The following is a 16,386-nucleotide window of genomic DNA, read 5'->3' as shown; positions in this document are numbered from 1 at the left end:
CATGTCTCAGTTCTTTACTCCCTGCTATAAACCCCTAACCCTCATCTCTTGTAGTGGTGACTCTGTGGCTAAGGATATGTGCTGGTAACTGAAAAACTGCCTGTTCAAATCCAGTTACTACCAGAAGGGATCTTAATCTGTTGGGTCTTTGAGCAAGGGACTTAAGCTGAAAATTGCTCCAGGGCACTGTACAATGGCTGAACCTTTGCTCTGACCCTCAAAGGTCATGTGAAAAGATAATTTCCCCATGGGGATTAATGTAGTATATCATAATCATTATCTCTCAGGAATCCCTGGACCTCTCCGATTTGCTGGGATACAGTTTTAAAAAATGTTAAATTTTCATCAAGGTTACCTAATCATCAGTTGTAAGTTGTAATCATCAATGTAAATTTGTACACAGGTTATATTTTACTCCTCATAAGCTGCATTTAATGGGCCTTAGCCAAGATCCCCTCTATCACTTATGCCCCTGGGACATTAATGCAAAGTTATTGGTTTTGTCATCCTGTGACGGCTTTCTGGTCTCTAATTCCTTGCTCACTCTTCAATACTATTGCTTTCTGTTAATATATTGCCACATATTCTTATATTCTTAGATCTTTCAGGTGTTGGCCTTGCTCTGTCTCTACACCTCTACAATGTAGCCAATAAACTCAACAGATCTGTCTGTGCACAACTACACTGTAGCTGATAAACTTTGTCCTGCCTACAGGTGGAAGTCCCCTTATCTAATCTCACTAAAGAACTGTCTGTCTTCCTTTACAACCTGATCCTTCTGCAGTTGTCTGCACCATGGATTAATAGAGCATCCATTGTGTTTATTAATAATTGGGAATCTGCAACATCCACAGTTAAATCTTTTATGCACAGAAACTCTTGATGAAAGCGTTCCTTTCCAGGCCATGGGTGAGGGACATTGTGTGGGTTTATTTCATATGTTGATCACTTCCCATTTTGAAGTATTGACTTATTTTTGGCTTAGTTAAATAAAATAAATAATCACAAAAAAGACACTAAGAAATATCAACATACTGGGATGATGTAATGATGTATATAAAGAAAAAACATTTTTTTAAAGGCATTCGAAACAAGATGTAGAAGTCACCTGTGAATTTGATCCTGTCTACTGGAACGAACAGGTGCCAACCCATCAATCTCATCAAAAAAAATGATAGACGGTCGCATTAGGTAAGCCTGTCAACGAACACAAAAAAAAGTTTACTGTGAAGGTAAACGCCATTAAAACAAAAAAAAAAAGCCTTTATATTTCTAAAATGTGAAATTATCAATCCTTAATCAAATAAAACTACAGAATCAGTATATCAAGATTACTAATACATAATAGAAAATTATCCAGGATGTTGAAAATGCAAACTTACAAAATATCTAAAGACAGTAAATACCACTTTTCAGTAGCTATACAGAACTGAGCAATGTCCATAAAACAATGAATATTTTGAAGAATGATAACTAATCTAATTTGGCAAAATGATCATAACATTGTTATACTTAGCGACGCTTGTCGCTGCTGTGCCTGCCTTCAAAGAGAATACGGAAAATTCAAATGGCTGCAATGAAAAAACATACTGCTTTCTCAACAACACCCTGCTATGTTTGTTAAGATACCAACCTGATCAAACAGAAGTCGAAGCTGTCGTTCAGACTCGCCTACCCATTTACTTAGACAATCTGCTCCTTTCCTCATGAAGAATGAAACTTTGCGATCTCCTTGGCTACATTCATTTGCAAGAGCTCTGGCAACCAATGTCTTCCCTGTACCAGGTGGTCCATAGAAGAGACAACCTCTAAGATAAAGAAAAAACACAATCCAAAGCTTGAATATTACTGTAATATCCTGAAAAAATGAAGAAAGAAAAAACTGAAATAAAGTGTACACCAGGCATACAGGAAACCTTGAATAATAATAATAATAATAATAATTCTTTACATTTATATAGCGCTTTTCTCACTACTCAGAGCGCCCTCCACACAGGGAGGACCTGTGAAGTGAACCCACAGTCTCAAACAAACTAATGTAGACACTGTATCTGTAACCATTATAAGAAAATGAAAAACTACAGAGAATGAAGAACTGCAAATTTAATGTTTTACACAATAACCTTTAACTTGAAGTTAATCTGCTTCCCAGAGACACTAGAATGGGAAGTGGCTTTATTAAACCCACGGGAAAACATTCTTTCTGCTTTCACAATTCCAGATTTCAAGTCAGCACACCATTAGACATGACTCCAGGTCCTTTAGCCTTTTAGTAATCTTTCCTTGCCTCCACCTTCTTGCTCTGAAGTACTAGCACCATACATACACAAACACACAGTCTATATTCAGATATAACATACATACACACACAGTATACACATGTTGTACATGCTCACTTTTTACAGTTGATTCAATTACAGAGAAAACACATTTCAGACAGGTATAGGTATAATAAATGTAGGACTACCTGCAGTTTTGCACAAGACTAAAATCCAACAATAAAAGAAACTTTTATAACTGAATAATCATCTAATACAATCAGTTCTCTCCTCCCAGGTTAGCTTTTCTGTCTTGCCGACTATTCATTGATCTTCGTATACACCCGTCTAAAGCTTGATAGCACTGATGGAGACACTTTGAATTTGTTTAATTTCTGTGAACTCACAATTGGAATCAAAAGTGTGAAGAGGTTTACCATGTTTGCTGTGTGCCTTTAAAAGAATCCAATATTGTTCCTTCAAGTTCAAGATTATGGTTTGTTTAAAAGGACTTATTCTGAGTGGTTTTGTGCAGCTCTGAACACAATACGCAACTGTATATACTGTACACATACATATACAGTGCCCCCAGAATGCTTGGGATAAAGAAACATTTTTCCTTGATTCACTTCTTTACTATACAGGGTAAAATTACAAATCAAACAATTCAGATGTGAATAAAGTGCACATTGCAGACTAAGTTAAGGGTATTTGCATTTATTTCTGTCACAAAATGAAGAAACTACTACACTCATTCTACTTGAACACAGAAATAGTCGGTATATTAAAGCAGTCCTATTTAGTACTTTGCTGCAATTCCCTTGAATGCTATAACTCTATCTATCTATCTAACTGCTTGAAGTCTGCAATTTATAGACATCACATCAATGCTAAGCAGCCATTTTCAGCTTCTGCTTGTTTCGAGAGCTTGTCTTCTTAAGTTTTCTCTTCAGCATATGGAAGGCATGCTCAACTGAATTTAAACTGGGTCACCAGCTTGACCATTCAAGAATTTTAGATTTTTTAGCTTTGAAAAACACCTGTGATGCATTAGCAGTATGTTTAAGATCATTATCTTCATTTGAACGAGAGCCATTGAAGCATGGCACCACATAGAATGTAGGCTTAGAAGCACATGCCATAAATAAAACGTGTTTCTTTGCACTGTCCACGCTTTTTGCAAACACATTTGTTAGAGGGTGACGGTTTGTGCTCAGTGGGCAGCAGAATGTATATGTGGTGCTGTCCTGACAGTCATGACAAGTCAAACACCTTGGCACAAAGAAATGTCTTTGGGACAGCTATCCGCCTCAGTACCAGAGCCTAGAGGCTGTCACTATCATCAAAATATTCAACTTGCAACAAATCTAGTTGTTTCAAGACATCAGCAGGTTTATACCTTTTCACGACAACATAACTACAGGCTGTCTATTTATAGGAGAATGCCAACACTTTCCCTATACTTTGTATACGAGAAAGTCAGAGAGTTCTAAAACGTCGAGATTCATCAAAATCTCAGCATCAAATTTTTGAACGATTACAATACTTTCCCTATAACCCAGCCACAGGGGATGCACAAACCAGAGTGTTTCTTCGTGCCGGTCCCAAGAACGGATAAATGGGGAGGGTTACATCAGCAAGGGCATCCGGTGCAAAATTTTGCCAAATCAATATGCGGACAATAATAAAAATTTTCATACCGGATCGGTCGAGCCCCAGGTTAACAAAGACCGCCACCAGTACTGTTAGTTAACAGGGTGCTGGAGGAAACTGGGCTACTGTTGGCCGAAAAAGAAGAAGGAGAAGAAAAGGGGGGAGACGTGTCCAGAGGCAGGAGGAGAGGAGGAAAGTAAAGAGAGTGGAACTGAGGGTAGGAACTTTGAATGTTGGCAGTATGACTGGTAAGGGGAGAGAGTTAGCAGATATGATGGAGAGAAGGAAGGTTGATATATTGTGCGTACAAGAGACTAATTGGAAGGGGAGTAAGGCCAGGTGGATTCAAATTGTTCTATCATGGTGTGGATGGGAGGAGAAATGGTGTAGGAGTTATTCTGTAGGAACAGTATGTCAAGAATGTTTTGGAGGTGAAAAGAGTGTCAGGCAGAGTAATGATTATGAAGCTGAAAATTGGAGGTGTGATGATGAATGTTGTTAGTGCATATGCACCGGAAGTTGGGTGTACAGTGAATGAGAAAGAAGATTTTTGGAGTGAGTTGGATGAAGTGATGAACAGTGTACCCAAGGGACAGAAAGTGGTGATTGGAGCGGATTTCAATGGGCATGTTGGTGAAGGGAACAGTGGAGACGAGGAGGTGATGGGTAGGTATGGTGTCAAGGAGAGGAATGAAGAAGGTCAGAGGATAGTGGATTTTGCCAAAAGGATGGACATGGCTGTGGTGAATACGTATTTTAAGAAGAGGGAGGAACATAGGGTTACGTACAAGAGTGGAGGAAGATGCACACAGGTAGATTACATCCTATGCAAAAGAGTTGATCTGAAGGAGATTGAAGACTGCAAAGTGATGGCAGGGGAAAGGGTAGTTAAGCAGCATAGGATGGTGGTCTGTAGGATGACATTGGAGATCAAGAAGAAGCAGAGAGTGAGGGCAGAGCCAAGGATCAAATGGTGGAAGTTGAAAAAGGAAGACTGCAAGGTTGAGTTTAGGGAGGAGGTAAGACAGGCACTGGGTGGCAATGAAAAATTACCAGACAGTTGGGACACTACAGCAGATGTAGTAAGGGTGACAGCAAGAAGGGTACTTGGCATGACATCTGGTAAGAAGAAGGAGGAAAAGGAAACCTGGTGGTGGAATGAGGAAATACAGGAGAGTATATAGAGGAAGATGATGGCAAAGAAGAAGTGGGATAGTCAGAGAGATGCAGAAAGTACACAAGAGTACAAGGAGATAAGGCGCAAGGTGAAGAGAGGTGGCGAAGGCTAAAGAAAAGGCGTATGATGAGTTGTATGAGAGGTTGGAGACTAAGGAGGGAGAAAAGGACCTGTACCGATTGGCTAGACAGAGGGACCAAGCTGGGAAAGATGTGCAAAAGGTTAGGGTGATAAAGGATAAAGATGGAAACGTACTCACAAGCGAGGAGAGTGTGTTGAGCAGATGGAAAGAGTACTTTGAGGGGCTGATAAATGAAGAGAACGAGAGAGAGAAGAGGTTGGATGATGTGGAGATAGTGATTCAGGAAGTGCAATGGATTAGCAAGGAGGATGTAAGGACAGCTTATGAAGAGGATGGAAAATGGAAAGGCCGTTGGTCCAGATGACGTATCTATGGAAGCATGGAGGTGTTTAGAAGAGAGGGCAGTGGAGTTTTTAACCAGATTGTTTAATGAAATCTTGGAAAGTGAGAGGATGCCTAAGGAGTGGAGAAGAAGTGTACTGGTGCCGATATTTAAGAATAAGAGGGATGTGCAGGACTGCAGTAACTACAGGGGAATAAAATGGATGAGCCACAGCATGAAGTTATGGGAAAGAGTAGTGGAAGCTAGGTTAAGAAGTGAGGTGATGATTAATGAGCAGCAGTATGGTTTCATGCCAAAAAAGAGCACCACAGATGCAATGTTTGCTCTGAGGATGCTGATGGAAAAGTTTAGAGAAGGCCAGAAGGAGTTGCATTGTGTCTTTGTGGACCTGGAGAAAGCATATGACAGGGTGCCTCGAGAGGAGTTGTGGTATTGTATGAGGAAGTCGGGAGTGGCAAAGAAGTACGTAAGAGATGTACAGGATATGTACGAGGGAAGTGTGACAGTGGTGAGGTCTGCGGTAGGAGCGACAGATGCATTCAACGTGGAGGTGTGATTACATCAGGGATCAGCTCTGAGCCCTTTTTTATTTGCCATGGTGATGGACAGGATGACAGACGAGATTAGACAGGAGTGCCCGTGGACTATGATGTTTGCTGATGACATTGTGATCTGTAGCGATAGTAGGGAGCAGGTTTTGAGGAGACCCTGGAGAGGTGGAGATATGCTCTAGAGAGGAGAGGAATTAAGGTCAGTAGGAACAAGACAGAATACATGTGTGTAAATGAGAGGGAGGTCAGTGGAATGGCAAGGATGCAGGGAGTAGAGTTGGCGAAGGTGGATGAGTGTAAATACTTGGGATCAACAGTACAGAATAATGGGGATTGTGGAAGAGAGGTGAAAAAGAGAGTGCAGACAGGGTGGAATGGGTGGAGAAGAGTGTCAGGAGTAATTTGTGACAGACGGGTATCAGCAAGAGTGAAAGGGAAGGTCTGCAGGACGGCAGTGAGACCAGCTATGTTATATGGGTTGGAGACGGTGGCACTGACCAGAAAGCAGGAGACAGAACTGGAGGTAGCAGAGTTAAAGATGCTAAGATTTGCACTGGGTGTGACGAAGATGGATAGGATTAGAAATCAGTACATTAGAGGGTCAGCTCAAGTTGGACAGTTGGGAGACAAAGTCAGAGTGGCAAGATTGCGTTGGTTTGGACATGTGCAGAGGAGAGACGCTGGGTATATTGGGAGAAGGATGCTAAGGATAGAGCTGCCAAGGAAGAGGAAAAGAGGAAGGCCTAAGCAAAGGTTTATGGATGTGGTGAGAGAGGACATGCAGGTGATGGGTGTAACTGAACAAGATGCAGAGGACAGAAAGATATGGAAGAAGATGATCAGCTGTGGCAACCCCTAACAGGAGCAGCCAAAAGAAGAATACAATACTTTCCCTATACTTCATATACAACAAAGTAAAAAAAAAAAAAAATTCTATGGCTGTCCACTAGCTGGCAGTACTATAGTACTCTAGTTAATACTATACTACTATAGTTAATAACCAAGACACGGCAGCAAGGCTCACCAGCAAGATGGCTGCGTCTATATTGGATGTATACTGAAGTAAGAGTTATACAGTACGTCACCCCTTGAGAGGCTCAATGAGATACAATTCAACTCATACCTTGTATTCAAATTGTTAACCTAAATCTCAGGAAACAAATCTCTGCTTCAGATATGGTCATCTTGGGATCCACAATCATAAAACACTAAAAGACATTGTCACAGAAAATATATAATAATGGACAAGATGGATTTACTCAAGACGGCTCAGCCAGAAAGATGTCAGCTGATGCAGTTTTTTTTATATTTTAAATATTGAGCACAATTAATTCAAATGACAAATTGACTTATCTATTACAATAATTTAAAGCCTTCCTTATGTTTAACATACATATGTGCAAGCGTCTGTGTGTATTTTCATATATTGACAGTCACATTCCAATTGAATTCCTAATATATTTGAATGGGTAGTGCAGTTTAAAAATTCAAAATTAAACAGAAAATTAAAATTCTGTCAACAGTATCTTGCTACTTTGTGATCAATTTCACTTTGATAGCTTCTTAAGGTTGCCATTTCAAATTTCAGGAAGAATGTATGTATTCAGTTGAACAACTTGTACTTTCACTTATGATACATACAGCCTTGTACTGAATGTGAAAAAGCAGTCCTTGACAGACAGACAGATACTTTATTAATCCCAAGGGGAAATTCACAATGCAGGATGCTCTATGGAGCCTTCCATTCAACTAGATGTGCTTGCCAGTGCACCGCATTCAAAACTGTACACTCCATTTACATTTTATGCAATTATAAAATACAGTAAATAAGAATAAGGGATAATGAAAGACTTTCAATTTGTGTGGGTAAAATTGTATCAAGATAGAGACATGTTTAAATCTTTCCTACTGCAAGATGAAATCTTAATGTATGAAAACAACCAAGTTTTCTCTCCTCTTACCTTCTTCTAACCTGAAAACCTTTCATTATAGCATCTTACTTACAATATATATTAATAAGAAAGAACACACAGTAACATTAATGGAATGAAGCCCCTACCATGAGGCCATCATCTCTTATATAATAAAACGCTAAGTGGTGTGGGTGTGTGTGTGCCTGGTCCCTCAAAACAATCTTATTGGTCAATTTGGTTTTCGCAACAAGATTGAATGAGGAAGCGTGACTGTGAGACACATGAGGCGGAGTAAAGGAGTAGTAGGTACACAGAGAGTCACCTTCAAAAACAGAAGTATAAAAGTGGACAAGATGTGAGCAAGGTGCCTTGAAAATAATGGCAGAATCGAAGAAGCAGGCTTTATGTGGGTGTACATGACAGAGGCAGCGTCAGACAAGACAGGTTCAGACATGCAAGGATTCCAAGGAAATATGCTGAAGGTACACGTAGGGCAAGATAAATCAAATACTTTTGAATTTATTTATTACCTCTCTTCCATAGGTAATGTGGCTAGTCACAAATAAATAAGCGCATGGTTTAATTCAAAATATCACTAATTTACATTGGCCAATTCACACAGACTCACTCAAACCTTGCGCTGTGGAGGGCCAATCAACTTTATGGCAAGTTTCAGAACTGTAAGATGAAATCAAAGTCCACAAAGTACACCAGCAAGACGACAAAAAATATACAAACTCTACACAAAGAGAACCAATCAAGCATATAGTATCCATCAATGTTGGATTTTTCATGTTCCCCACTGCTGTGAGGATCCAAAATTACATTTTTTTTAGGAGCTTCAAATTACTTCTCATAAAACAAATATTTTTCCAATTAACTTTTTAACATTTAAAAATATCGAACACAGCTTTTTTTATTTTATTTTTTTTTAACTCACCTTGGTGGTTGAATCTTAAACCTCTCAAAGACTTCTGGATAAAGAAGGGGGAACACCACCATCTCTTTAAGGGCTTGTATATGATGTCCAAGACCACCTACGCTGTCAAATCTCACCTAAAGATAGAAACAAATAAAAAAAAAACAGCCTATTCATTAAATGATGACTGTATTATCTACACATTTTTCTTAAAATAATATTTAATTAATGTTTGGAACCAACTGAACAACTAATAATTAAAACAAGCACTGATTTTCTGTTAATTAAAAAAGTTACTCAAATTTATGTCTAATCTACTATACTTAATGTCCCCATACTCAAAAAGAAACACTAAAACATTAAAAATGCTCACATTGCCAGCATATACACATTTTTTTGGAATTGAAATATATGCACTTTAGAGCAATATGCTCGCAAAGTAAATTCCATCCCAATCACTGTCTATGTGGAGTCTATTCATTCTACATTTGTGTGTAACTACTGTCAATTTTATTTACTCCTGTTCTTCTATTACATCAAAATGATGAGCAACCTAGGTTGACTGGTGATTCTAAATTGTCTCAGTGTGAAAAAGAAGGTGCATGTGTAAATGTAATGTTATTCTAACTAGGATTAGTTACTCTACCCAATGCTGCCACAATTGACGGTTGTGCCGAGTGCCCTCTTCTACGCAGTGGTGTGCTGGGGAAGCAGCATAAAGAAGAAGGACACCTCACGCCTGGACAAACTGGTGAGGAAGGCAAGCTCTATTGTAAGCATGGAGCTGGACAGATTGACATCCGTGGCAGAGCAACGGGCACTGAGCAGGCACCAGTTAATAATTGAGAATCCACTGAACAGTATCATCTCAAGACAGAGGAGCAGCTTCAGCGACAGACTGCTGTCAATGTCCTGCTCCACTGACAGACTGAGGAGATCGTTCCTCCCCCACACTATGCGACTCTTCAATTCCACCCGGGGGGTAAACGTTAAAATTATACAAAGTTATTGTATATCTGTATACCTGCATTGTTATCACTCTTTAATTTAATATTGTTCTTTATCAGTATGCTGCTGCTGGAGTATGTGAATTTCCCCTTGGGATTAATAAAGTATCTATCTATCTATCAATTGACTTTGGTGCTCTACAACCTTAATATTGACTAAGCAGAATTAGAAAGGAGAATGCTTACATGCTGCATTTTAGTTCATTTTTCAGTCTAAACAATTTTGGAATGATTTTTTCTTCTGGATCATAACTTTTAATGTTTCATATGCCAAGCTGTTAAAAAGTACTTTTTGTTTATTGAGAATCAATAACTGCCATGTGGAATAATGTGACAAGGGGTTTTAGTGGGGTGGGGAAAATTGCTGCAACATATATAAAGCAACAAACAAAACACACAACGAGAAAACCAGAATTACTGAGTACATGATGTACATCAGGGGTCCTCAATCACAGTCCTGGAGGGCCGCAGTGGCTACAGGTTTTTGTTCTAACCCAGTTGCTTAATTAGAAAGTAATTCTTGCTAATAATTTAATTTCATGGCTTGTTGGTGCTTTAACTCTACTATGTCAGGTAATTATCATATTCTGGACGTTCTTCCCCTTTCTAAGGAGATCATCCAAAATGGATGAGTAATTCTCAGTCCTTCACTTTTTTCTCTTCACTTTCCTTCCAAGTATTTAATTAAACCCAATAGTGCATGGTAAATACACACAGGTGTCAATGGAAACAAGCTAAATGGAGAAATGCTGCTCACTTTTGTCGTTTGCATGTTATTGCTAATTAGGAGCAATTAAAAACCAAGAATACAGCTGTTTAAGACTAAAATAAGCAATAAGGGTTCAAAATCATAACGAGCGAGACAACTAAAGTGAAGCAGAAGTGTTACTTGAGCAGTAAGTGCTTCTTATTAAGCAATTGGGTTGGAGCAAAAACCTGCAGACACTGCGGCCCTCCAGGATGAGGATTGAAGACCCCTGATGTACATAGTGATTCATACTCCTTGAAGATGTGCTTAGCTCATTTCTCACATATCGTTGGAGAAAAATCCTAAGTCTACTCAGTTTTCCATTATTCCAGTCTTTAAATTAAGTCACACAACAAAAGAATTGGAAGACAATCAAATGAATGATGCTGCAGAAAATGACAAAACCCAAACAGCCAGTCTAATGCTTACAACTAATCATACTATGATCCAAGGTTATTATAGTTAAATGTTAAAAAACATTTTCGTAAACTGAAATAAAATAAATAAAGCCGAAATGAAAAAGTAAAACTAAATGATACTATTAAAGTAGCTGGTAAGACTAACTGAAATAATTTTTAAGCTTTTGATTTTGAATGAATGTTCTTGCCGTTAGTTTTTAACCCTTGTAACTTTTAACTCTAAAACAGAAAGTCATCCACCCGCATATATTCATCCAGCAAACAGCAGCTGGTGACGGAGGGAAGGTGTTCACGAAGCATTTGTGGTGACAGACCAAGCAGAGTACGGGTATGTAAAGTGCATGAAACAGAAAGCGATTTCCTGTGCCGCCTTACTTTGTGCTTCATGCAATTCAAATGCCTGAAACCGGAATGTGCTGATCAACAAAACCTTTACCGTATGTACAGAAAAATCACAAGTGAGTAACATTTCAGTTTATTTCTCAGGTGTCATCTTTTTGTTGACAATAATTCACCTGCCACTTTGCACAGGAAAAAATCCTTTCTGAAAATAAAACTGCACTGATCAAGAGACTGACAGTCATCTTTCAAGATTAGCATAATATTACTTACCAATCACTTAAAAACTTAACAATACAAAATTTCTGAGTTGGCAAAGTCTCTATTGAACTACAGGTACAGCAGATAGGGCGAAGACAGCCTTCCACCTGGTGAAAAACTAAACCTACTAATGTGTTTTTTGTATTTATTCTATATTATCTTTTTTAGTTTAAATTCACAGCTCAAAATATCTGATATTGTGAAAATAATCCAGTAGCAAAGCTCACCCTTACAAGTATCATAACTTTACACCTGCTGTTACAGACTGAAATCAAATGTATGTTTTTATTCTAAGATAGTAAGAATAAGAGCAGCTCACTACTCAAAACGGACTCGTCCGGGGTCGAACCCGCCTGATACTGTTGCACCACCGAAGCAGTCGTAGCAAATGCGTGTCAATGTCGCACCCTAATGCGGGTTCTTTTTCTGCAGTTATAGTCTTGAATAGAAGCGCACTTGTTCTGTTATATTTGTATCTTTTGTGGAAGTATTTATTTGATATTTGGACTTCAGGCTTCACACATTATACACTTCATGTCTATATTTTGTCAATCATTACTAAAACATGCAAAACGTTTCTGTTTTAACGATGTGTTTACATAAACATGAAATGCATGTGTTCCAAATAACAATATATTACTTATAAATAGTATCATTTTGCTTGACTTCTCACTCTATGCAACTCTAAGCACCTAACGCGCAGGTAAACAGACTTGGGCTGAGAAAATTGTGCGGCGGTGGGGGGATGTGATAGTAGGCTGCTTGCTGCTTATTGACACATTTACAGGACAAAAGACGCTGATGGAGAGGTGCGAAGCGATTTAAGGTGGGATGGATCTACAAGCTTTTTCGTAGGCTCTGGTAATTCTAGTGTTAAGGGTTTACTGTTCTTATGCATGGGCTATTTAAGTCTCACTGCCCTAACCTTGACACTAAATGCTTACTTTTCTTGGTTTCTCAGTTGAGCCAAGTGGAGTCTGCAAACTGATTCAAACCTAAGAGCCCTGTTCTTCCTAAGCCCACATGATTTTCATGCTCACACCTAACAGAACACAGTACAATCTATTTTCTGATTTTTGATATCTTTTCAGGCCTGCAGGTTAGGACCATCTTAACGCATTGGGCATGCTGGGCAGTTGCCCAGGGACCCCATAAGTTTAGGGGCCCCGTACTAATGTATGTATGTTGTAACTTCCTGTCAATAAATAATATACTATACTGAACTATAAATATTTGTTATTGTGGTATAAGTGGACATTGGCATTCGTCTCTGATTTAGTATCACGGTCACCTCTAACTCTACAACCTCACATGCATGTATGTATACGGATCTCAGGCAACTATATAACGTAAAAGCATATATGTTAACGTCACTTCAACACAAACATTGGCAAAATTTCTTTGCAGAGAATTGAGTTGAACATTTGATTAATAATATTTCATAGTAATTTCATACTGTGCCATCTCCATCTGCATGGTTTACCAATTGAATATCATTTATATGTTGAAATTTGTGTTTTTCAAGGCTCATGTTATATTGTTCAAATATTTGTGTTGAACAATATAACATGATTAATCAACAAGATGTTGATTAACACTAGAATTACCAGAGTCTACGAAAAAACTCATAGATCCGGCCCACCTTAAATCGCTTCTTAAATCCGTTCACACCTCTCCGCCAGTGTCTTTTGTCCTCTAAATGTGCTGATAAAAGACAAGCTGCCAGCAGCCAGCTATTCCATCCCCCCTCCGACTTAGAACGTGAACGCACTTTTCCCAGCTCATGCCTTGATTGATTGTCTGGGAGTGAGCTGGAGTTTTAGAGTTGAAATAATACGATCGTTATTTGGAACACACGCATTCCATGTGTGTACAGTTTCTACAGTAATCTGTGTAAACACATTGTTAAAACAGAACTTTTTCATATTTTAGTAATAAATGTTACAAAATGTAGGCATAAACTATAGAATGTGTAAAGCCCGAGTTCCTAAGATCAAATAAACACTTCCACAAAAGCTTCACACACCATACAACAGCTTCCGTGGCGTAGCGCGCTAAGATTTGGTCTATAAATTGTATGTGCCTGAGATGGAATCACAGATCAATAATGGCTGGTAGAAAATAAAAAGCCCAGTATGGGAAATTTTTGAATGCAATATTGAAGGCATTCATTATAAGCACATTGTCTTGGAGCGATATATGCTGTGCAGTATAGACATTTAGAGTTAAAAAAAAAACAAAAAACAAACCCTCAATCCTTAACATTCACCTAAATTTCACTACAAATTGGCCTGTTCTGGGCAATAAAAGAAAAAGATAAAAAGTGCCAACAATCACAGCACATTTGTTCAGCATAAATGATGTGGAAAATATTTTAAAAATTATAAAATTGTATAAAATTGTTCATATTCAGTATCTGGTTTTGATTCTGCTTGTTTTTATTAGACAAAAACAAAACCAGATAGTAAACCATATAGTAGTAAGCTTCCACTACATATCCAAACCCATTAAGTTTACATTTCTGTCTGATTGTGATACAAAACTAAACTCTATCGTAGCTCTTTAACCATACCATAATTACTAAAACTGAAACTAACAGATATAAAAATAAAACAGAAATGTCTTTATGAAATAAAAACTGAAATTAAAACTAAAAATACACGATAAAGGAAAACTAAAACTAAACTGAATTTCCAAGTAAGGTCAGAAAAAAATCTAGAAATAAAATCTAATACAAATAGGCAAAACTATAATAACCTTGCTGTAAACTTGTCCAAGTGTTAACATCCAACCATGTTATAATAATTATTATAACACATAATAATTAGCTTTACATTCTCATTGGTAGTTAGGGCTGCATCTTGGCATATTCTAGTGTTTTTTTTTAAATAACTTGCCCAAATTAGTGGTGCTCTCATTAAAACTTCTATTGTTAAACATATAAATTAATTTAACATTACAAGATATACATATTTTAACACCATACTTTGTTATCCTATTTGGTATTGCATTTTATAGGGAGTATGTAACCTATACATATTAATAAAAGGCAAAGCCCTCACCGACTCACTGACTGACTGACTGACTGACTGACTCACTCATCACTAATTCTTGAACTTCCCGTGTAGGTGGAAGGCTGAAATTTGGCAGGCTCATTCCTTACAGCTTACTTACAAAAGTTAGGCAGGTTTCATTTCGAAATTCTACGCGTAATGGTCATAACTGGAACATATTTTTTGTCCATATACTCTAATGGAGGAGGCGGAGTCACGTATCGCGTCATCACGCCTCCTACGTAATCACGTGAACTAAAAACAAGGAAGAGATTTACAGCATGAGTCAAACGCGGGAATGAAGGTAAATGACGTTAATTTTTGACTGTCTTTTAATACTGTGTAAGCATACATATTAACACATGTGCAATTAAACGTGTACATTTACGGGGTGATTTCTCAGGCTTAAAAGATCACCTTTTATCAAACGCGGGAACAAAGGTAACTGACGTTGTTCACTGTCTTTTAATACTGTGTAACCATACATATTAACACATGTGCAATTAAACGTGTGCATTTACGGGGTGATTTCTCAGGCTTAAAAGCTCGCCTTTTACTAAAAAGGTAAATGCAAAACTATTTTCAATCATTCTATGATCTGCTTCTCAAAACTGAAGGCACCGTGGCTGATGGTAAATGACGTTAATTTTTGAGTGTCTTTTAATACTGTGTAAGCATACATATTAACACGTGCAATTAAACGTGTGCATTTACGGGGTGATTTCTCAGGCTTAAAAGCTCGCCTTTTATCAAACACGGGAACAAAGGTAAATCACGTTCTTCACTGTCTTTTAATACTGTGTAACCATACATATTAACACATGTGCAATTAAACGTGTGCATTTACGGGGTGATTTCTCAGGCTTAAAAGCTCGCCTTTTACTAAAAAGGTAAATGCAAAACTATTTTCAATCATTCTATGATCTGCTTCTCACAACTGAAGGCACCGTGGCTGATGTTACGTCACTTGCTGTCCAACCATAAGCGTTACCTGGTAGGTAACCGGACACTCTCTTCACTCCCTTTCGGGAATCAAACCTCTGAGGTTTTCTTTTGTTCTTAATTAAAATTTAAAAGCAATACTTCACCGCTGCTAAGCCCCTCTAGCGCTGACGTCCCAGGTTCGATTACCGTAAGCAAGTGCAGTGAGTGTGTAATTACATTCACGGCATTCGTAGTCTGATTCACAATCTGATTGTATGGGTGGTTACCTACCAGGTAACTCTTATACTTGGCCACCAAGTCAGGTCGAAGTGATCACTCGAGTAAAGGCAGCTTCACAAAAAAACAGATCCTTAACAAACTGTTATTAGTATATTTTCCCTCAATTTAAAAACGTTTTATTTTCTTAATAAAAATGTAAAAGCGGTACTTCGCCGGTGTGAAGCGCGTGGATTTGACCGACTGACACATACAGACATATTCATGAGTGCAGATACTTCGGAAAGAAAGCACCATGTAAACCTAAAGTTTAAATTAAGTTCATAGACCTACAAAAAGTTGCCATTCATTTGAGGCAAGATTGCTTTTCTTCTGTACAACTATACGTTGCTTTCTCAAGAGTGTGCTTGCACGGCTTTGGATATAGATACATATATATATATATATATATATATATATATATATATATATATATATATATATATATATATATATATATATA

The 16,386-nt window shown here is 38.0% G+C and overlaps 1 protein-coding gene across 1 annotated transcript in view; it reads right to left on the bottom strand.

The window, feature by feature from the left end:
- The window catches only part of atad2b (ATPase family AAA domain containing 2B), a 313,933-nt gene that overhangs the window by 125,288 nt on the left and 172,259 nt on the right, over positions 1-16,386 (bottom strand). The window contains exons 11-13 of the mRNA XM_028798864.2: positions 8,918-9,033; positions 1,634-1,808; positions 1,109-1,197 (exon numbers count right to left, since the gene is read on the bottom strand). Coding sequence (XP_028654697.2) covers positions 1,109-1,197; positions 1,634-1,808; positions 8,918-9,033 — 380 coding nt within the window. The remainder of the gene's footprint in view (positions 1-1,108; positions 1,198-1,633; positions 1,809-8,917; positions 9,034-16,386) is intronic.

Source organism: Erpetoichthys calabaricus, chromosome 3 (assembly GCF_900747795.2).
Source record: "Erpetoichthys calabaricus chromosome 3, fErpCal1.3, whole genome shotgun sequence".
Classification (NCBI taxonomy): domain Eukaryota; kingdom Metazoa; phylum Chordata; class Cladistia; order Polypteriformes; family Polypteridae; genus Erpetoichthys; species Erpetoichthys calabaricus.
This window is presented reverse-complemented; position numbering and strand designations above follow the sequence as displayed.